The sequence below is a fragment of the Tauraco erythrolophus genome, chromosome 6 (genome assembly GCF_009769465.1).
Source record: "Tauraco erythrolophus isolate bTauEry1 chromosome 6, bTauEry1.pri, whole genome shotgun sequence".
Classification (NCBI taxonomy): Eukaryota; Metazoa; Chordata; class Aves; order Musophagiformes; family Musophagidae; genus Tauraco; species Tauraco erythrolophus.
In genome coordinates, this window is record NC_141470.1 from 13,139,298 (window position 1) to 13,163,405 (window position 24,108).

The following is a 24,108-nucleotide window of genomic DNA, read 5'->3' on the forward strand; positions in this document are numbered from 1 at the left end:
GTTTTTTGGTTTGTTTTTTTTTTTGCTTAAGCTGTGTATGAATAGAATTTGAACTGTTTCAGAATTAACCACAAGATAGACTGGAACAGTTTGTTACTAATGAAGGAACTTTTATTAATATATATGCCAGTAAACATGAACAGCCAACCCACAAGAATAGGTGTGAGCTGTGGGAATTGTGGTTTCTTCATATTAAGCAGTACTTCAGCAAATGTGATCCTAATATCCTTGTTTAGCCTGGTGTCTGAAGGGGATGAGGTTTGTAGGATTACAGTCAGTGCCTCAACAGCGTCGTGAAGCAGTGGAGGACATGGGTAGGGCTAGAGAGGAACTGAGACAGACCCATGCATGTTTTGAATGTCCTTAGCTACAGGAAAGGCTTTGTTTGGAACATGTGTCCTGTTAGATAAAAAGCACATAACCACAGGCACCCGGGCTGCATAAATTCTCTTCTTTTGTGGAATATTTATTAGTAGAATGTAAATAGACTTTGGATTTAATTATTTGGAGAAGAAGTTAATTAATGGTGTTACTAAAGTTTGAAGGAAAAAAACAGATTTTAATGCTATTTTGAGGCTTTATTTCCTAAAAGATGTGGAGTTTATACATTATCTTGTTAGCAAGATCTGTTCTGTGAAACTTTTTTGGTTGTTTTGGGTTTAGGTTGCGTTCTTTGGCTTTGTTGTAGAATAGGAACTGTACCCAACCTTATGATTGTAGGACAGTTTGGTTTGGATGAGACCTCCGGAGGTCTCTAGTGCAACCTCCTGCTCAAAGCAGGGTCAGTGGTGAGGTCAGACCGAGTTGCTCAGGTCTTCCTCCACTCTAGTGTTGAAAACCTCCAAGGATGGAGACTGCACAACCTCTCTGGAGAGCCTGATCCAGTGCTTTACCATCCTCATGATATGTCTTTGTATCCTCAAGGTGAAAAAGCTTCTCCTACTTGCAGTCTGAAGCTCTGTTGTTTCAATTTATGCCTGCTGTCTCTTGTCCTTCTGTCATGCACCACTGTGAAGAGCCTTCTTGATTACCTCCTTGCAGGAGGCTGCTGGTAGGTCACCCAGAGGCTGTCATGTCACCAGGCTGAATAAGGCTGGATCCCTCAGTCTCTCCTCACAGAGCAGGTGCTCCTGACCATCTTGGTGCCCCTCCACTGAACTCACATCAGTTTTCTGATGCCTTTCCTGTATGAGGAGGTCCAAAATTGGATGCAGTATTCTAGATTGTAGCCCTGAGAGAACTTGATGGATACCAGCTATAATTCTTTAATTCTGTTCTGGACACTTGTGATTTTGTAAGAAAACAGTATTTGATTAAAACTTCATTCCCGTGGTATAGGTTGTAGATAAAGTGTTTCCATTCTATGGAAAGGGGAAAAGGGCAATGTGTTCCCATGTTGTCCGAGGGCACATGTAGCAGCCCAGCAAGGTCTTGGTCTGCGATATTGTCCTCTGATAATCACTTTTTCGTATTCTGTGTTAAATTCAATAAATAATAAATCAGAAGTGCATTTGCCTTAAGAAGTAGAAATCAGTCTTCAACATTAAAAAGCTGATGAAGAGAAATGTTTTGAGGTTATAGTCTTACATGGCAGAGGAATAAAGTTTTTGAAAGCTGTTTTATTCAGTTTTCATAGCTGTCGTATTAAATTGTTCCAGCTTTCTACACTGTATGGCTTGCTACTTAGATGGAAGTTGGGTGCTGGAAAACTTGTATTTGCTTTCGTATTTAGAACAATGTGGGTGATTATATCTGTTATTGTGTAAGTTTGCATCAAAGTAAAATATGTTCAAATAGGACTGGTGAAGATTTTCAGCCTCCATTGGTAAATTTACATGCTATGCATATGAAGGTCTCTGATTTTAACCAGTTTTGTTATGCCATAAAAATTGAGATATATAATATTTTTGTGTAATGCTTCCCTTAAATACTTTTTCCAAAATACTATGGTGATACAGCAATGCTTGTTTGGGTGGCTTTCTCACTAAACTCTTTAAATTGTGATTGACATTGGAATTTAAGGGTATGCTGCTTTTATCCAGGGTGTTTTATTGTATTACTTAGTGGTATCACCACTTTCCTTTTTATTAGAGAATTAATTGATCTATTTACTTTGTGTATCAGATCTAGAAGAAACAAATAAGGTGACATCCCACTCTCTACATGTTTTCTTGTGGCAGAGTTGGTTTATAGCACCATTTCGTGTATAACTGCAACCTGCCATTGTAGTACGGTTACATTAGGTCTGCATAGTTTTCTTTTGTGTGAAAGACTGTATGGCAGACGCTGCTTTATGTGTATTACAGAACTGATGAGTGAAAAAAGTTCAGTTCTTGCTCTCCTGTCGCACCAATGACCCCCAGTGGAAAAATAAACAAACAAACTTAGGCCTCCATGCTTCCCAGAATCTTTGATTAAAAAAAACCCAACTTGCTTTCTACCTGAGCATCTGTCTGTGGAGATTCTGCATCTAAGTGGACTGGTGGGACCATTTGTCCCAACCGTGCAATCCTGTAGGACCCAGAGTTATTTACATCATTGCAGAAATATCTGTGCCAGCACTGGAGAAGAGAGGGGTGGGTGTGTTTATATATATATATTCCAGATATACATACATACATACATATATATATATATATTTATATACACACACACTTGTGTGTACATGTATATATGTATACATATGTATATATGTATACATATGTATATATGTATGTGTATATCACCAGTACATGTATTTAACTATTGGACCTACTCCTGTTTCTATTTCAAACTTTTAAGATTTGGCATAGATGTAAGAAATGTACAACTGGTTGAGCCTGCTGTTCACATTGTGACATTAGTGACACTAATTAGTGACACTTCATTGTCACTAAAAGTCAAGATTATTTTTATTTTGGGGGTTTATGGAGAATCATCTGTCATGAAATACTTCAATGGGAAAGAAAGAAACAGTCTTAAGTGAGTTCCAAGCCAGAATTAACATAATGTGATACAATAATGTGATCTTTTACCTTTCTAATTTTATTTTGCTGTGATCAGAGAATTTTTTAGTTTAATTTTCGATTTTGAAGACAGGGACGTCTGTAGTTTTTCTAAAGTTGCAAAAGGAAATAGAATAAAATTTCACTTTTCAGGAATGTCCTCTTTTCTAAGGATTTCCTTGTCTTCAAAACTTTATCATGCTTTTCTTCCCTCATTTCAAGTTACTTGAATGTGGGTTTTGTGAGTTAATAAAATCCTCATAGTGTCTCATGATATGCATCGAAGGGATTTGTGAATCAGCAGATGACTTCAACCTGTATTACTCATGGAAATCTGTGATGATCCTGTGATGTGATAGTGTATTAATCCTTTTATCTGTTCTTTTAATGACTGGAAATTCCTGTAGTGATTCTGTGGCATTTTCCGTATTAGCTTATCATTGGTTTATTAGATCTGTTCTTAACAGGATTTTCATTAACAAAAAAAAATCTTTCCTTCCCATATTACTATTGGATAGTATAAATTATCTTTGGTAATTCACTAAGACAGAAAAAAAAATATTGACTCAGTTCCAATGAAACTTGCAGTTCCCTTTTAATCTCATCATTAGTGAGCTAGGTAGAAGGAAGTGCACTACGTGTGGAGCATGTTTACTGACCATTTAACTGTTAGTTTCAAACTTTCTCTGTATGCAAACTTTTACAAGGAAAAGTGAAAATATGATATAATCTGATGTCGTGCCTGCTGCCCCCTCAGCTGCCTCTATAAGCACAGGCTTTTGTGTTGACTGGTTGTAGTCACAGACGTAGCTGCTCCAGATATTTACTGATTTGTATTCTAACTAAATAATTAAACACTTGTGATTTCTCAGGGCAATAGTCTAAGGAGGATATGAGAGTTCAGAGAATTACTTTTACTTTGTGTTTCTTATGTAATGGTTCATAGGTTAAGATGCTAATCAAACTGAATGAGAGCCTGACATTTTGACCTTATGAAAGTCTCCTAGTCAGTGATTACAGTGGAATTCAGTATCTTGAGAAGATGGGATTTGATGTGTGTCCAGCTTGTAGTGGGTGCTATTGCTGGTGTTATACAATTAGTTTGTATTGTTCCAAATTCTTCCAAATTATATCTGTATTGTACTGCATTGTTCTTCCAATAATATTCTTTGCAGAACTTCGATGGCACTGATTTTCTTGGACTATTCATTGATACTCTTTCCAACCTATTCTGAAAGCTAATAGCTAAAAAATATTTGGAAGGCAATGCCAAAACTATTTTGAAGCTATTGATGTATTTCAGAAATATGTCATGAAATAAAGCAAACTATGCCTGGCTGTTTGCCTGGTTAGATACAAGCACTTTCTCCTGTTTGGAGTGACAACTTGCTGGCTGAACAGCAGTTCTTCACTGTGCCTTCTGTCGGCTGCACCCGCAGCTTTAACTCCCATAAAAGCGTGAGAGCTCTCATGTAACTATCACCACCGTTTGGAGGGTACAACATAAAGGTGTTCCTGCTTACCTAGTCTTGCAGGTGAGCATAAAGGAGTCAGCCTACATGGCAAATAATTACTGGAGAAATGACTTATAATAATTTATAGGACAGTCTGTCCAACGACAACATGAATTTTTCTTGAAACTTATAAATTTCTTGTTAATGTGATGTAGACTCAATCAGTAGTTGAGTCACACGTTTCAAGATTCATCTGTCTGGGCATTTAAATTACTCTAGAGACAATTTATAAGCTTGCTTGGCTTCAAATGAAAGGTCATCAGCATCAGTCATGTCCAAAAGTTAAGTATGAAAACTTGACTTTGACTTGAATACAAAATGAACTGAAAGGAAAAAAAAATAAATAGGTGAAGTCATGTTAATTATGAGTTCTGCAGCGGAATCCATGCAGGCAAAAGTGTCTGTCTGTGTCAGTTATACTATAGGATTGGAGGCTTGATTGTAATTATGTGTTTTTCCTGTGTTTAAATCAGTTAAATTTCATCACACTATAGGTTAGGTTAGTGCAAACATATGATAGGCAATGTTGAATTTGCAGACTTGCTTAACCAATACCTGAGAATTGTTCTAGGCTGCATTCTGATGGGAAGCAGTAAGGTGCTATCAAAGGATATAGGTGTCTGTCTGCACTCCCATGCACCCAGTAGGATCATAAACAGTATCCAGTTTGTAAGGAGGTTATCTGGTTCCACCCCCCACCCCTGGATTCAGGGCTAACTTAGGAGTTACATCAAATGCTCAAGCAGTGTGCTTTCACGTGTGGCAATGTTAGCTGGATGTTTTAACATTGCTTACATCTTGAAGGTCCTGAGTCTTCCTAAACTGCTGTAGTACTTTGGTCTTAAGACAGTGGATGACTCTCTTTAGTTTGTAAATGTTGTGTATGCATGCTGGAAAATGGTAGCATTTGTGTTGCCTTGTCTAATTACAAAGAACCGATGTTTGAAGTGTGATTCTGATACAAAGAGTCTGAGTCTTTATTATTACAAATCAGCAGCAAGCCCTGGAAAATGGTGTTCTGTAATGTTGAAATGCAGAATGTAGTGTAATTTACTAATGATGATAGTGGTAGATGCTAATGAATGTAATTTTTGTGTGGGTTTTTCATGTTTTCATTCTTGCTTTGGTTTAATGGGTCTGTTGATTAATAATTATACAAAGTCAGAGTAATACAAAACTGTTGAAATTAAAAGATGATTGCTAGGAAAAATGCCATAATTTATCACACAGAAAATTCGTAATGCTACTAGAAAAGTTGGCATTTCAAATGTGTGGTGGTGTACTAATACGAGTTATATGGCGTTCAGAATTCACATGGTGAAGCATCATGAGCCTTTCCCAGTTTTGTTGTGAGTGTTAAATCTTTACTGAAAAAAGAATAACAGGGACATGAAGAGTGGAGCAGCATATCGGGTCCTTTTATTAAGGCTCATTTATTGTGCCTGTTATACATGGTAGATTTCTGGACAATAGAAACGCGTTCAGCAGTTGCTATTTGGAGGAAATACAGGTGATTAACTACTGGGAGGCTTGGTGAGCTGATGTGTCTGGAGGACAACTGTGCCAGGTCTTTTCTTAGTCTGTGCTTGGAAAGGAAGAGTAACTTTCACTGCAACAAGTTTACTAGATCACTCTCACAGGAAACGTTATCATTGTTGTATAAAGAGACATTACTGTTAAGCAAATGTTGAAAGAGCGTGAAAACAACAAAAAGAAATTGTGATCTAAATCTAAAAATCTAATATTACAGTTCCTTTCTAATCAAAATAAAGTATAATATTCTTGGAATACATCTATTTAAATGCTGGGAAAGCTTCAAAGAGGTTGTAAGAATTAAATTATATTTGCAGAGGAAGATGGAGGGAGCAGCAGAGAATGACACAACAGAATAGTGTAGTTTAGAAGGAACCTCTGGACCTCATCAGATCCAGCCTCTCCTGTTAAGAGCCAGGCCAGCTTCAAAGTTGGAACCAACTTGCAATGTTCAGTTCGGTTGCTGAGGGCCTTATCCAGCCATGTTTCGGATGTTTCCAAGGATGGAGATTCCACAGCCTTGCTAGGCAACCTCTTCCAATGTTTGACTGCTCTCATTGTGGACAAAAATCTCCCTGCTATCTAATTCCTTGTTGCAAGGCATTAGCCAGCTGTTGTATAGGTTGTTCTGAATAGTATTCCTTATTCTTAGTGAGTCCTATGAGGCAAAACATTTAAACTCTCACTTTTCAGATTCAAATAAACCACTGTGTTCTGCAAAACGAGTTATTAGTGGCAGTGATATTGTTTCTCTCTTCCCAGTAACGTCCTGAGTATTGAAGCTGCAGATTTGCAGAAAGTTTTGGTTTTGTATGCCTTCTCCTGGTCTGTGAAGTTACCATCTGCATTTTATGTAATGACATTAACTATCCTTGTTTTTCCACTCTTACCACTTGAAGTGCAAACTTGTCCCAAAATGCAATTGCTCAGATACTTAAGAAATGTTTACTTTGCTGCTGAAACTTTTATTATTGGCAAATAGTATTTAGGCTATTAGTAAAGGACTTGCTCTTTAATTACAGCAAGAGAACTAATTGATCTTCTGAAGGCCTGGTGAGTTTATTTCATGGGAAATAATAAAACATTTGTAAAAGTGATAGTATGGTATAATGGGCAACTTCATTTCCCAAATAACCCTACATCATTTCTGGAAAATAGTCCTTTTTCTTAGTCTTAATTGTAAAGTGAGTTGTTAATGACTAAAAGCCTGCAAATGAGAGCTTGCTGACAGTTTGTCTGCCTCTGGAGAATAAAGTTGCCAATGTGCTTTCGTTCTTAAAGCTAACTGTGTATTTGCATTTTTGCTGGTAGTCCTGGCCTGAGTAGCAAAGGTTAAACAGGCTGCTTCAGTCGTGATTTAAAAGGAAAAACTTTTAGCTTGAAACGGTTCGAACTATGTGACAAAAATGGAGTTTAATTATTACTGTTAGGATTTATTTATTATTTTCTTTGACATGTGCAAGTTCCTTTTCCTTTCTTTGCGTGTATATTCAAAATTAGAACATAAACTCATACATAAGTGCTTCCTCAGAAAACAATACTCCTCAGTCCTTTTGTGAGAAAAAGATCATGGTTGCTTTGTAGATGCTAGCACGGCAGGCTTACTGCAAATACTTCCCCCTGATCCCTGATTTCATGGGAGAACTGAAGAGTTAGAAACTACAAAGGTACTTCATGAACCCACCTCTGTCGCAGCGGTCAGTTCTCACCACTCCAGGAAACGACTGCTGCCGCTGGTGCTGTGGGGTGGCTGATGGCCTCGTACGTTGTGCACAGTTTTTAATGGCTGTAGGGCGAGAATTTTTGCAATAGGTGAGGCTGGAAAAAGTCCTTTTGGTGTAACATAAGTTGTCACAGCTTTTAGCTTATTGTTGAAAGCGTTCATTATGTTGATCCCTTATATACGACTTCCTGGAGCAAGGCATGTTGGAAATAGGGTGAAAAGTTTCTAACACTGAAAACTTCCTCTGTTGTTCATGGTCCAAGTGGGACTTAGTGTGAGCAGTCTGTGGTTTTGGTTGTGGGATGGTTTGTGTGTTGATTTTTTTGTTGTTGTGGGGCTTGGAGGGGTTATTTTTTGTTGTTGTTGTGGGTTTTTTTTTGGTGGTTTTTGTTTTCATTTTGTTTTCATTTTGGTTTGTGGTTTGTTTTTTTTGGGTTTGTTTTTTTTTTTTAATCAAGCCATGTCCTGAGCTATTTACATTTGCATGTTATGGGTGCATGAGCTGTTTGATTTTTAGCTGTCCTTTACTGTACGGAAAGGCTGTTACCTCTTTGGAATTTCATTACTTAGAAACTCCGAAGTATTTCTCTGTGCCTTATTCTGTTTCTGGGGGTACATCATGCTATGCTAGACAATTGGGTCAAATCTGTAAGACCTGAAATTGTTACGCATTACGGGAGGAAAAATCCCACATCTTCTTTAAAACAAACAAAACAATGGAATGTTCAGTTTTGGCTTTTTTGATGTTGGGTTTGTTTGTTTGTTTTTCCTGAATATACTCACAGTATGTTAACATTTTACTGCATTTGATGGGAATTCTAGTTCTGGATTTTGTTTACCTAAATATTGTTAACTAAACTCACAAAAATTCAGAATCTTAAGTACGTAAGCTCTTGGTTCATTACTGTGTAATTCTAAGGATCTCTAACAGCCATGACCTTTCTAATTCTCTTCAATTGAAGATTGAAGCTCTTCAATTGCTTATGTCTTTAAGATTTTTAATTTTTATAGATTGCTTCTTTGAACAGGTCTGCAGAATAAGGGGCTTAGTAGGTATGAGACTCTAGAAATTGCCTTGTGTTTTCTATACAATTAATTCAAATGATCTGCTTTGGGGAGGAGGGAAGGCTACTAGTTTATCTTGAAATAAGCTTTCTTCACTCTATATTTTTGCATTGTACGAGTACAGTTACACAAATAAACAATTGTCTTTAATGGACAGCAATATTTCAGAGCAGATAGCAAATCAGCTAGATAGTACTCTGAGGGGAAAGTTGATAGAAAATCTCAATTTTAACTCAACTCAGATGAAATACTAAATTATATTGGTTTATATAGGCCATGCAACTGAACAGCTAAAGTTATATATGATCCTTTGCATGGAAGTGTAAAGAAAAATCATTGAAATAGCACCGTGCTAGAGGAAAAAAAAAACATGCAACAAAGGGCTTCCACAAAATCTCTCTTTAATCTCATTAAATACTGTGAATTGTGTAAAAGATTGTCCAGCAACATTTCAAATTATTGTACTGGTTCTATTCTGTGAAATTTACAGAAATACATGTCAGTAATTTATGTTGTCTAATTTCTATGTTATGTTTAAATAATCTGCTAACAGTCAGGTGTAAGTAATCATAAATTCAAGTGCATCTCCCTAACTAAGGATTGCGACTAGTTTACTTTTAAAACATTAACCTGTTTAATAATTAAATGGTACAGTGTGCCATTGGCAAAGTCAACAGGAATGCAGGAAAGAGCTGAAAACATTTCTGGCTTGAAAAGCACCTCAGAAATCTGCTTCATTTCTGGAGTAGCAGCAGCAAAGCATCAATGTAAACAGTTCTGCCTTTTAGAGATCATAGATATATTTCACTGAGTTTAGCAATATTAATTTCTTTTTTCTTTTTTCTTTTTTTTTTTCTTCCTTTCAGCCATAATCAGCAGACCACGTCATTTAGACATCCTGTGACAGGACAGGTTTCTCCAGAAAATATTGAATTTATTTTGCGAGAAGAGTAAGTAGCTTTATACCCATGTCAAGAGATCTAAAACAGTAACATGTTGTCCTGGTTTTACCTACAGTAGTTTAGTAGTTTGACAGTTCTTCTGATATTGTAGCAAAAATGTCATAAAGATGGTTTATGCTCAAAATTTACTTCTTATTGTGATAATATGTTTTTGATTCTAGCACTGTTCCACATTAGGGCTTGAGAGAAAAATCTTTACCAGCTCTTTAAATCTTTAAAAAACAAACACCCCCTCCCCCCAAAAAAAACCACAAACAAACAACCCCAAACAACCAAAAAAACCTGATATAAATAGGATACTTCAACAATGATGCTTTAGCCTCATATAAATATAGAATATACAGAACATAAATGTAAAATGTCTGAAGAGCAAACTGGAAGGTTTATACTGAAATTGAAATACACAAAATATTAGTAGTTCCCATTAGTAGTTCCTTGGTTTTCTTATGTTTTATATTTCTACATTCTGTGACTTGTGCTGGTATTTATTAAAAAAAAAAAATTGATTAGGCATTCTTCAATTTGTTCTAGAGAAATGGAATCATATATGTTATTTTCCAGCATATTTTATCTTGATTGCCTGATTTAAAAAAAAAAAGAAGAAATGCATGTGTTCAAACTGGTGTATCTGAGCATGTCTTTGGTGTTGGTTTAGATCACTCCCTGTTTCACTGTTGGATTTAAGTACTTCCATCATCCTTGCTGCATGCTTGATTGCTCTTGGAGTCCCTTCTGTAATGGGATGACTGGATATCTTCCCTAGACAGAGTCTAGGAGAAAGTTCTACATCACTTCTGAAACCACTCAAAAGTGCAAGAGGAACAGGACACCACCATATAGCTTTTCCTTTTCCAGCCGAGTCTTCCAACACTGTTTAAGCATGGAGGCTGGGCATCATGCTGTAACGGCCTGGATGAGGTGGTTTGCATGGCTGCCAGTGCAATTCTGAACACTTCATGTTTCACATTGTGTGGCTTTTAGTTTACTTTACCTTTAATTTAAAGCAGTGTACCATTAAGAAAAACGAGGCCCAGAGAAGGGCCATGTGAGACTCCCAGGAGACTGAGGCTTTTCCGACAATGTCTTCTGTTGTGGACTTGGAAAGGAGAAGTAGCGCATAAGGATACAGCCCTCTGCCCAGAGCTTCTGGTACAGTCCTGAGAAGTGCTTCTCAAATGGTTTACAAAACCAACCAACCAAAAGCAACAATAGCAACAAAACCCCCCAAAACCGCAACTAAACAGCTGCCCTCCCCAAGCCCGGAGCAGGTCCAAGGGCCGACCCTGTGTTAAGGCACATGCTGAGAACCAGCACGACACAGAACGTTGGACTGACTTCACAGTGTGTGGGAGAGGCCTGTGATTAGGTGCAAAGACTGTGGGACACCTACTGAGCTGGAGATCACCCCAGGTGTTATGTGGGATGCTGGTGGCTTGCTACTCGGTAGAGGTTTGGCTCGTTATGAGTATGCAAACAAGCTGCCTCAAGTCATTTAGCGAGGAGAACAGCTATATTGCAATGGAGCAGATCTCAAAGATAGTGTAGACAACAGCCACTGTGTTGCAACTTCTGTCCATTAATTGATTTTTATTTAATCCATTGTAAAGGTTCAATCAAATTTAATATAAAGAAAATTTGTACATGTGTAAGGGAAAATAAGTGTTTGGATAGAACTCCTTGGAGTGCCTCCCTGGGTTAGTCACACTTCCCTGGCCTGTTTCTGGTTTGGTAATCATGGTAGCAGATAAAATATTAAAAGCAGAGTTGAAAGAACAGCTTGCAGGTGGCACATGATTTCAGGGATCTTTTGTGTATGTTAGACACTTTTTTGGAAGAGAATTGGAGGTGTTTATTTGTAGTGCAATCAGATGAACAGGCATAATTTGTCATCTGTAGACTTCAGTTAGTCACACCGAGATGGTATCAAAAGTGGGAAAAAGATCTTACAATGTAGTAGAATTGAGAGAGATGGGTTGGTTTTATTCTAAAAGAGGTGGGAATGGCTGGATGGATATAGAGAGGATTATGTGTTTGTAGTGACTACTCAGGAAACAGTCTGCGAGAACATTTTTCTAAGCTTTAGTATTGGCCTGAAGTACATACAGAGTGTTTTTAAAATTAGATTGTAACGTATCAGTTAAAATTGCTTTAAAGGTCTCATTTTCAAGTGCATGGCATGCTCTAGTTTCCTTAGTTTTGTACCACTTCTATGCTACAGTGTGGGTTTTACACAGATGCTGTTCATCATGGTCATATCTGAGTTCTGTCAAATGATGATGTTGACATATGAGGATGTCTCTGCTGAAATCAAAGGAGCTGTTAGCACCACCCTGTCTTTAGGCCTAGGAATCATCATAGGATGATGCTGTGTTTTCAGTTCTTTTCCCTCAGGCACCAGGGATTTGTATGAAATTGGTGTTGTTGATTGTGTATTACTTTGGAATCAGTGTTGTAGATTATATCTTGTGATTAAATGACTTTCACAAACAGGACGCATTTGGAAGGATCGTCTCTGGATTTGCATGGTCTATGGAAACTTTCTATCATGGGATCCTTTTGACCAAGAGTACTTTTTTCCATAGCTGAAGAATCCTCTCTGAAGTAGTAGCACTCTTAAGGGTTTCATAAATGGCAATTTGTTCTTCAGCACTGTCGTGATGTGATTTATTACTTAGAGGTTAATTTTAATTTAAGATTAGGGCCAAAGCCAGGAGTTGTCACCAGATGTTGACTGGGAGCTAGTGGGGAGACATAAGCACAAACTTGTTCAGACTGCAACAAACGTATGTATTAAAAGGACGCATTAAACATCAGAAAAGTAATTTACAGTAATCTGGAAATGATGAATGTACGGGCTGCTCTGGCCATTTCTTATCTGGGAAGCAATGTTCTGGCAAGAAAATTTGAAAAGAAGTTTTGGAAAATGATGTCAATAAATGATGTAATCCTAGCTTGATTAAGAGTCAGTTATGAACCAGACGCCCTTGCCTCACTGGATCACATGAGGACTGGATACTCTCAGTAGAAGGCTGAGACTGTTTCACTAGTCTTTTCCCAAGGCATCTCCCTTTTAAACAATATCACTTCAATTTTGCTTTTTAAGCCAAAATCTGATTTCCTCAACTCCATTGTAACTGGAGGATAAAAATAGAGTATTGCAACTTTTGAATTATGTTATCTCTTGATCCTTATGCTATTCTTTCTTTGTAAAGGTGGTCTTATTTAGATAGGGATTAATAATTCATTATTTCCTAACCCATTCTTAGCTGAGACCACTGTCAAATCCCCACCTCTTAGTCTGTTTTTACAAGCTTAGCAGCTTTGGTCACTTAGTGTGAGATGTGTGTTTTGTAGCTTTTACTAGCCCTGCTTGAGAGCTAGGTTTTCTGTACGATTCTTTTAGACTTGTCTTTTTTCTGAAGGAGTGATTGATTATAGGTGACTGCAGTATTTAGCATGTGAGCTAATTGGTTTTTATGATAATTTAACTGTACTTTTTCTTCTCTTTTCCTTTCCTAATAATTCTTAACATACTTTGGCTGCTGCCACTCATTGTGCTAAGATTTAAAATACCCTTTCCTCAGATTGCCAATGTTGTTTTGAGTGATAAAAGCAGCAGAGATGTTTCTAATGTCTTCCTCTTTTGAATTAGTAGTCTGTTGTTGACACTGAATTCAGTTTGGCATCTTATCGCATGGTTAATCATACCTGAAGATTATTTTCTGTCTGTTCCAAACTGTCAGCATTTCAGTTTTTGTCCAGAATAATTTTTGTCCTCTATTGACTTAGTCACCTCACAGTTTTCAGGATCACCTCCAAATAATTTGCGCATCTTGACTGTATGGGAAGTCTCTCTGGTAGCCTCCCTCCATTTCACAACTGTCTCTAGATTTCTGTGCTTTACTTTCATGTTTTTAATGAACCCTTAATCCACAAAGAGACCTTTCCTAAACAACCAATGGAAAAATGAGTATTAATGATAGGACTGCCAGACAGGTGTTAGATCTAGTTTAACCACATCATTATATGCACATTTCTCTGAAAAAATCTGTGATAGAATTACTTAGGATAGATGTACCTAATGTTTAGATTTCTTCTCTCTTAACTATCTTTAAATAACAGTTCTTTAAACAAGCGTATACAGAAAGGAAGAAGCAGGCACTTACAGCCATGGGTCTAGTTGTATCTGTTGCTAAACATGGAAAATCATGGAATGGTTTAGGTTGGAAGGGATCTAGTAGTTGTGCATTAGAAGCTTTGCAATATGTATGTGATAGTAGTATGTTTGCAAATGAGAAGATAGCACTTTAAAGTTAAAAAGATAAGACTTGAAGATATATGTAGAAGTATAGGAAAAAAATGTAGTATGCTCAATCTGGTGAGTGTTATCTTCTTTTTTGCCTGTTTTGTGTGCAACTGATAAAGCCTGTGTATCACCTCTGGGGAGAGAGCCATCTTACTTTGTCTATTGCATTTGGTTACTATAGCAGCAAAAATACCAGGTGGAGAGAAAGGAGGAAACCTGAACCACCCCAAAATAACTATCTGCCATGTTTACATGTATGGAAATACTGGGACAGTTATTTTTTTGTCTAGCTGAATAAGGCATTTATTAGTATTAAAACTAGATTGATATGACGTTATTACATCATATTTGGTTCCAACAAAATAAACTTTTTAAGCTGCTAGTATGAATGTGAATCTTTGAAGTCGACTGATCTTTATGATCCTTTAGAGAAAAGGAATGTGTTCTCTCGTGAGTATTGCATTTTCAGTGTGGGCTACTGGTGTAAGAGTTTGTTGTTGTTCGGTGTTTGTCTTTTTTTTTTTTTTTTTTTAAATAAACCAAATATTGGCCATGTAATTCTTTTAGCTGGTAAATGTGATTTCTGTAGACATACTAGCTCTGTTTAAGTAGAACAGGGAGTTGCTTGACAGGAGATACTATATATAGAGTGTTATTTTCAAGTATTTTAAAAATATTTACAAAGGACTGGAGCTCTGAATGTGCATGCTGCAATTCTGCATGTGTATGCACACACCCGGGGGGAGGCAACGAGAAAACTGTATTAAAACTAGACAAAAAACATCCCTGTGAAGACAGAATGGGATACCCTGGATAACAGATGTTATCAAACATCTTTGGTAATAGTGATTTTGAACTAATGTTTCTGAATGCACAGAGTTAATGCTACAGTCACTTCTTTGTAAAGATAAATCTGTAAATACTATTAGGACAGTTTTAACTCCACTAACATGCTGGGATGTTTCAGGTAATGCTGCATATTCTGCATATTTTTATTTGCCATTAAAACCAGACCAAGAATATTAATTAGCTGTTAAAGGAGGTGAATACTTGAGTTTCATTATGTTCTAATTTCATGCAACAAATCTATTTTATGCTTAATTTTCAATATTGTTTTGTGTTTTCTGTTACATCTCAGGAACAGAAAGTTTCAATCATCAGTGTTTGCTGCCAAAGACCTTTTTTTAGGTGAAAAACAATGTATTTTCTCTTTCAATGGACTGACTTGTCTTTTTTGCTAGCTATTTGAGTTCTTCTACATGGCAACAACCTTACATTTTTTAAAAACATTTTTCTTGAGAATTTGAAGTTCATAATTAACCTTGGTACTACTAGAAAAAGAAAGCTTGATTTATTGGCAGTGATCGCTTTCAGCAGCAAGTGGAAGAGAAATTACTAAATGGACACATTAAAAATGCTTAGAAATTATGCATTTATTATTCCGTATTGTATTATGTCTATGTATTATGATTTTCTGGTGGTGGTCTTGTTAAATGTTTAAAGCTTATCTTCTGCTGTAGTTCTCCTTTTTTTAAAAAAAATACAGTATGTTTAGCCTACTGTGAAACAGTATCCTTTGGAATAGTGAAAATCTGTTCAATCTGAGCTGAATTTGTAGATTAAAACCATTTCTATGGGATTATTTGTCTTTTAATACTAGTATTTTTATTAGAAAAATTTACTCAATTTTGTTGAAACTTAAATTTTTTCATTTTTGTCTTTCCTGAGTAAGTTAGCTCTCTATGAAATAGCTACTCTATAGAATGAAGAAAAAAAGTCTTATCAGATTATCTGCAGTCTGGAAATCCTACAGTATTTCTGAACATGTATGTTTTGTGCTCTCTCCTCTTCTGTCCACCTTCAGCTTTCCTCCCTTCTCGCCCCAGAGAGTATCTGGACAATACTGTGCGACAGTCCCACAGTATAAAAATCAATAGTTTGTGATGTGGACGATGTAGAGAATCCAAACCTAAAGGGAAGAAGAGAAATTTGGTGTCTTCTAAGGCCAAATGTTTCCTTGGATGTGTTTTGTTTTCATACTTTTGCAACTCGTTTCTAGTGGCCTCCTTAATGATGTCAAATCTAATACTTTAGATTCGTTTTGAGGAAGCAGCGTAGAAGACTGCCACATCTCCGTTGGTCTTCCTCTCTCATTGAAATAGCTGTTCTCAGTTTAGTTGCCTCAAGCAGCAAAATGGAACCTTTTCGATAAGTAAATATTAGGAAAAGGCAAGTAAGATGCCGGTACATTGTAAGTCTGCATTTTCTACCTGTTTACAGAGCGGGAAGGGAACAAGTGGGAACACAGTCAAAAGCAGATAATGAGACTGGCTCATCAACAGAAATAGCTTAGTCAGCGTTATATACGGGAATTGCCTTAATCTGCCCTTCGCTGAAACCGGGTATTCCTAAAGCCTATTAAATGCTGAAGTAGGATACCTGGTCCATAAGAGGTAAGGCAAATTGACTCAAACCGATGTGATGAAGCTCTCATGCATTAAGGGCTGCCCAAGGATTTTAGGGACTTGCTGTAGTTCGTTCTCATATCTTGAACCTGAACTTACATATAAAAGCTAGAAAGAAGGGATTTATAGAATCATAGAATGATTTATATTGGAAGGGACCTTGAAGATCATCTAGTTCCAACCCCCCTGCCATGGACAGGGACACTTTCCACTAGATCAGGTTGCTCAAAACCTCATCCAACCTGGCCTTGAACACTTCCAGGGAAGGACCATCCACAACTTCTCTGGACAACCTGTTCCAGCGCTTCACCACTCTCAGAGTGAAGAATATCTTAGATCTAATTGAAATCTGCCCTCTTTCAGTTTAAAGCCATTACCCCTTATTCTATCACTACACAATCTTGCAAAAAATCCCTCTCCAGCTTTCTTGTAGGCCCCCTTTAGGTACTGGAAGACTGCTAGAAGGTGTCTCTGGAACCTTCTCTTCTCTAGGCTGAACAACCCCAACTCTCTCAGCCTGTCTTCATAGCAGAGGTGCCCCAGCCCTTGGATCATCTTTGTGGCCCTCATCTGGACCCACTCCAACAGGTCTTGTGTTGGGAACCCCAGAGCTGAACGTAGTATTCCAGGTGTGGAGTCTCATGAGAACAGAGTAGAGAGGCAGAATCACCTCCCTCGACCTGATGGCCACACTTCTTTGGATGCAGCCCAGGATACGGTTGGCTTTCTGGGCTGCCAGTGCCCATTGCTGGGTCATGTTGAGTTTCTCATCAACCAACACACCCAAGTCCTTCTCCTCAGGGCTGCTCTCAATCCATTCTCTGCCCAGCCTGTGCTTGTGCTTGGGATTGCCCTGACCTGCGTGCAGGACCTTGCACTTGGCCTTGTTGAACTTCATGAGGTTTGCACAGCCAGATGAGCAAGGCATAAAGGAAATGGGATCAAAGTTGTGTTACTTCCTTGCAAGCTTAATTGAAACTGTGTGATCACAAATGGAAAAATGTGCTTTCCCTGACACCAAATCAACTATAAAAGCTTTTGGGCAGGTAGTTGTTCAGGTTGTAACTGAGGAGGAGCAATGATGGCAAAATACCTTGTCCTCGGTTAAACCCTCTTTTGAGCTACTACAATCACAAACTCTTTTCTCTGTTCTTATGAGCGGTAACAGCTCAGAATTACTCTGTTCTCTGTTGCGTTCAGAATTGGATTGAATTTCAGTGGCAGCAACAATAATGTTTGGCGTGGCTTCTGTGGTCTTTTTTAAATAAATGGCTTTGGTGATTTATTGAGATGGGAAAAGGAAAATCATAGGTTGTTAATAGTTTATTTTGTCATTGTTTTTTTTTTTTTTCTGATGTGACTGTGTTGCTACTTTTTCCTAAAACACAGTTTGCTAAACTATGTTGTTAATGATTTTTGAAAATACCGCCTGTGGGTTTAATTCACAATTTGTTGTCGAGCTTGGCTGCTGAGGTGTCTCTTCGTAATGTGCATATGGCGTTCTACAAGATTTTGCACTTCTCTTTTATTGTTTCATTTCTTCATCTGGGCAGCTGTACTGAATTCTCATTTGTTGAACAGGTTCTTATGGTAGGATTGATCTCGCCCATACTTTAAACGTGTATATGCATCTGAGCTAGTTATCAAGATTTCTTGAATCTTAGTATGACTCAGAAGTTATTTGTTTCTAACAATATCTGCCATAAATTGCACCATTTCACTTAACAGGTATTTTAATAATTCATATTGAGTATGAATCATATTTTGGGCAGATACAAAGATCTATCATCAAGTTAGTGAAAGATCTAACAGTAGGCTAGTCTTACTCTGATTTTACATAAGAAGCCTGTTATTGCAAAATGCTGACTCCTATCTTCCCCTCCCCAGTCCTGGCTCTTCCACGTATTTGCAGCTAAGCCTCTAAATTGGGCAAAATTTAGTTTTGCTGCATTAGCCTTATCTTCTCTGAGTGCTTTTTGTTGTATCTTGATTCTCTGCTGGATTTGCAGACAATTTGGCAGGTTTCTTCCTCCTGATACATTGGCAAATACCAATCATGAGATGTCACTGGCAGCATCTGCTTGAGAAATACCTGACATCAAAATAATAGGGGTGGTGCAAAGGAAGTTTCAGATGCATAGGAAGTGTTTGATTAGCCTGTCGTTCATTTGCTTGCTGTGAATCTTAACTACAAAAAGGCAAAGCTGACTGTTTGAAATTATATGCTTTAGATTATCTGTTTTTGTTTGTTTTCTAGACAGAATTCATCTATGTCCAAGCAACATATAAACCAAAGACCTTCAAGCATGGTCAGTGAAACATCCACTGCAGTAACTACATCTGCCGTTGATACAAAACATGGCTCTAAGGTAAAGGAAAAAGGCTGTTGTTTCAGCTTGATGATTAGAACTTCACTTGCTTTAAATCCAATATTCTTTTAATACTGATTTAGTTAAAAGATTAGCCTAGAAGTCCAGTAACTTACCTCAAAGAAGAAATAATATTTTCTACCCAAGCAAAAACCTTTTTACAGCATAGGAGCACCATATACCCATGTGACAGTGTTGAATGATAATTCAAAAAATCGTGACGTGTAAAGTTTGTAAACTTCCAAAGCCTAAAGTTTGGAAGGCTTCGTAAGAATGGAAGTAAGTATATGTAATACTAGTATTCCAGCAAGTCTTTTGATAGTCCAGTGTAAATGGCAAACAGTGCTGCAGAGTACCAGGAACTGTGATTTGCAGTTCGTACTTTTCCATGAAACCTTGCTGCTTTTTCTTCTCTTAGTAATAACTTGGATCCTTTTCTGCCATCACTGTAGTGCACAAACAGTGCAGACACCAGGTTTACACACAGAATGTTTAATAATAGTAAAATCCATTATTTGGCGTTGACAAAGGGCTTGTGTTTATTATTGCACAAAATATGATAAAATGCTGTACTTGAAGTGTCACCAACTATTTTAATGCTTCTTTGATGTTACAGTAAATTACAGTACAGTGAGAATGGGGGAGGGCTGGATAAAAGGAACCAAAAAATACTGGAAGAATTAGCAGAGATAAAATGGATTTCTTAAATTTGCTTGCAGTTTTTAAACATCTCTTTTTTGTAAAGGGTATGCTGATAAACCACAATCATTTTCTGTCCCAAAGACCTGCTTGTTCACAGCCTATTTAACTACATTATTAACCATATTAAAAACCATTTATATTGATTACAAATGAAGGATATGGAGAAATAAAGATCTGTTTCAGCTTAAGAGTAAGGTACATTTGGAATTTAGTCTGATGGTGTGAATGGAAGCTTGTAAATGTTACTTTGCTACACAATACTTTGGCCAAGTCGAAAGTGTAAAGGATAGTAGCGTGATGTATTTATTACTATCTACATTTAGAGAGTGAGTTTTGGATGGAATCGGCACAAGAGAAGTAATTGAATTATTGGTGACACTGATAGTTGCTGGTATTTTTCCAAGATGAACTGGTGAGGATTACAACAAGTTAAGAACGGGTCTAGCAGTTGAGAGAAACAGGCAATGGTGACAGGTATGTGATGGTGCCAGCTCTGTGGGACTGTCTGGAGCTGGTGTGTAGAACACAGGGTTTAGTTCAGGGCCACTGTAGATGAATGCTCAATATTAAGAGTAAGAATTTCTGAGTCAGTTTTTCCTATCTGAAAAATACGAATTTCGTCTAAGTTTTTTTGAGATAGTGAAAGGATTCATGAGTTCATTTGTTAGTAAGACATTGAGATTTTTTGAATGGAAGAGTTTATGACTTAAACAAGTGGTTTATTTTTTGGGCTGGTTTTGGTTTATGGTTTGTTTTTTTTTGTTTTGTTTTAGTTTTTTTGATTATGTATAGATTGAAAGCTGTTATGTATTCTCTTATGTGTATATATATGCTTATTTTTACCAAGATACAGTCTTACTTTTTGCTTTTTAGAAAACCTGTTCCAAATGAAAGACACTCTAAATTATTTTTTTATTGTCCTGTTTTAGAAAAAAATAATTACATTTTATAATTAAGTTAGCAACTTTGCTCCTCAGCTAGAGGCTACTGTAAGGAAGAAGACGAAGCAGAGATGAAAAGGGATTTGAAAATTTTGGCTCTTGACATTTTGATTTTTTGCAAAAACTTCTGAGTCATTCACAAACAAGCCAGCATAACAAATGTAGTGAAGTCAAAAGCAACTTCTTTGTCTTCAGTGACCCAGGCAGCTGCTCTGACCTGCATTTTTCAACATGTGACAATGATATCAGAATATTTTGAGTTAGGAAAAGACTACTGCAGTACAGACAAATAGTTTTTAAAATATCCCTTTTCTTTTAAACTAACTCGTTATTCTAGCCAGTGGAAGCAAGGTGTAACATTCAGTATCTGTTACACTTTGTTTTATTCCAGAGCAGAATGAGATGATTAATACTACAGATGATATGAAAATTTTAATTACATAAAGCACTAGAAAATGATTTTTTGCTTCTATTATGGGTGTTGTTTTGATATAAAATACACAGCCTTAGGAAGACTTTTCCCCCTCCTGTGTAATACAAATTGTTTGGTCTTTTGACCGAGTTGAAAGATGACTTTTCTACGGTGATCTGCGGGTTTTTTTTATATTAAATAAAGTCAGAGAATCAAAGTGATTGATCGTTGACAGGAGATCTGATGAAAAACTCAAATTTACACCCTGCTGTAAGGCTAGATCAGCTGTACTTTAAGTGTTCCTCAGTTCATCCACACTTCCTGGGATAAATACAAGAAAAATTAGGAAACTAAATTCTGTATGTTTTGTACATTGATTTCTGTTCAGGTGCAAAGCATAGATTTTTTTGACCTTCAGAGCCTTAAACAGTTTGGGCTTCATTTTTTTTCGTCACCCTTGTAATGTAGCTGCTGCATCTAACATTTGACAACAGTTTTCTAAAATCTTGACTGAATTGATTCCTCCTCATTTTTCTTAAAAGCAAATATATATGGCTTGTCGTGATGATCATACGATCATCTGGAGCTTGGCTGTCCTCATGATACATCTTTGTCTGTTTGTTTAAAGTGGTATTTGGACTCAGGTTCACAAGTTATCTTTTGAAATATTTTCAACAGCAAACACAAAGTGCCGCAGATCTTATTTCTTCCTTCCTTTTGCCTCAGACTTGCTGCTTGTACACCTGCGAGCGAGTACTGAGAGAGGTGTTGTGGTCATAGCTGAGTGCCTTAGCACAGGTATGGCAGAGGGACGGGCTGGGAGGTCTCGGAGATACCATCCTCACCTGCCTTTTCCTGTGAACTGGCCATTGCCAGCTGGGTGGCAGCTGCAGCTGCTCAGAGACCTGTTGCTGTTCACAGCCTGGGCTGTTGGGTTTGTGCTGTGCTGCCCAGGCCGTCTCCTGTGCTGACCTGGGCTGCGGGTACGTCTCGTGCAGCTCACGGAGGTGCCACTCCTCGGCAAAAGCCCATATTTCGGCGTTCTTCCTAAGCTGCAGGGTGTTGCACAGAAATGGCTGTGACATGCGGCTCACCCGGCTTCTCGCAGAGCTGGAAGCAGCGTGCTGCTTCCTGGTAAACACCTTGGGGAAACTACCTAGTAAAAGCTGCCCTTTGATACCTCCTTGTGCGTGCTAAATATACATTGCTGTTTTATATGCTACAGTGCCAAAGAAAAAGTGATTTATATTTTTTTTTATTACTGATTATTACTCTTACCTTAACCCTGCTTTAAGATGTGTGCTTATGTCTACTGAAATGTGTGAAATTTAGTGCAGGCTGGTAAAGCCAGGCTTCAAAATTAACAGAGTCCATTTAATTTTACCATTTATTGCTATAATGTTTTGGTTTTATATATGCTATCTTCTAGTCCAGGTGTTGCCTGACTGGCAGAAGCAGTATGCTGTGATATTTTTATGATATCATCCCTTGCATATGACAAATGTGCTCGTCTCCAGAGCTGCTTTTTGTTTGCAGCTGACAGAGCATCAGTACCCTGGCTAGCTGAAAGGAGAGGTTCAAACAAAGGAGACATTGTAGGAAGGAGACAGAGAGTGAATCTGGACAGCTGTTTCCTTGGAGAAGTCAGGAGCAACTGTAAGGGTGATTTGTTCACCTCAGGTTCCTAAAGCAATTGCATTAGCAAACTGTGCAGAGGTTGGAAAAGAGCAGGCACACTATTCATCCAGAGATTCTTGCTGTCTTTTTCACAGGCTTGATAGGCTTTCCTTATTTGTTTTTGAAGTAGTTTTGCCCATGTGAGTCAAAACTGAGGTTGCAGTAAAACACAAACCATTACCTAGACCTTGCGATTCCCACTTTCTACCATCTAGATTTCTTCCTTAGCAGTGTCACTCTATGTCTTTCTGTTTGCAGTGTCAAAGTCCAAGTGTTTTACTAAGCTAACAATGTTGTTTGGATTAAATAGGAAAGAAAACCAAAAACAGCAAACTCCCTCCCTCCAGCAATGAACAGTGAGGGTAGGATTCCTGCGCGCAGAGTCCTGTGCCTGTGAGAGGCTTGCACCATGTCACAGAGAAAGACTTGCACGCAGCTTTTGCAGTGCACTCAAATATACTTCCCAAGCACACTGAAACTCTAGCAGTTCTGCCTTTCAGACTTCAATACCAGTGCTGCTGCTGTTCAGCTGGGAGTTGGTGGACCTTCCTGGCACCGATATGTTGATGGAAGTGGGAGATTGACTTTGCTATGTTGTAAATATCATTGTCTACGTACTTGCCCTTGAAAATGCTATAAATACTTCGTTACTGTGTAATAACATATGAATGATTGCAGTGAGGTTATTTGTAATATGAAATGAGTTTCTGTACAGTTTAAAAACCACTGCTACATTATGCTTCTTTACAGGTTCTGAAGTCTGGAAACAAAGTTCATAGCTTTGGAAAGAGGGAGCAAGCTATCAGGAGGAATCCCAATGTTCCTGTTATAGTAAGAGGCTGGCTACACAAACAGGTATGCGTGTAATCATCTGTTTCTGTTTATATACTTCAATACAAGCAAGTAAAAGTAAGTGCCTTTCAAGTAACTGAAAAAACAGAACCTCGAATGTTGGTGTTGCAGGGTGGTGTTGGGTGTTCCCACAAGCTTCTATAATGAGAGGTTTGTGTTCAGCAAGTATGAAAACCAAGTTTTACCTGCAGGTTTGATTCAGAAGAGGAAACAATGATAAATGGACATCACCAGGGTGGTTAAATGTTGAGGCTATAACTTTGTTGTCTAAATCAGGTTATTTTCCCTGATTCATCCTGCTGGCTTGCTGCCATGCTGATCTCAGTCTCCCTCCAAACACACTATAAACTCGAGGTTAGCTATGAAGGCCTTATTCCATCTGCTTGCTTATGCCCTTATACCCTGATCAAAGGCTTAATTCCAACCCATATGCCTTTTGTTCTTCAGAAGCAGGAGGGAGAAAATGAAGGGAGACAGGGACCTGTTCACCACACATTGCTGTAACCAAGACTAGTGTCCAAGCAAAGGCTGGATTATAGGATTTAATCCAACAAACAGAATTTTATAGCTGCTATATCTTGAACTCTTAACCTGACAGAAGCA

At 37.7% G+C, this 24,108-nt stretch overlaps 1 protein-coding gene across 2 annotated transcripts in view; it reads left to right on the forward strand.

Annotated features, from left to right (window-relative positions):
* PLEKHA7 (pleckstrin homology domain containing A7) overlaps positions 1 to 24,108 on the forward strand; it is a 163,750-nt gene that overhangs the window by 87,076 nt on the left and 52,566 nt on the right. For both annotated transcript variants that reach the window (XM_086613527.1, XM_086613526.1), the window contains exons 4-6: positions 9,686 to 9,769; positions 18,810 to 18,921; positions 23,404 to 23,508. In XM_086613527.1, the coding sequence (XP_086469653.1) occupies positions 9,686 to 9,769; positions 18,810 to 18,921; positions 23,404 to 23,508 (301 nt within the window). The remainder of the gene's footprint in view (positions 1 to 9,685; positions 9,770 to 18,809; positions 18,922 to 23,403; positions 23,509 to 24,108) is intronic.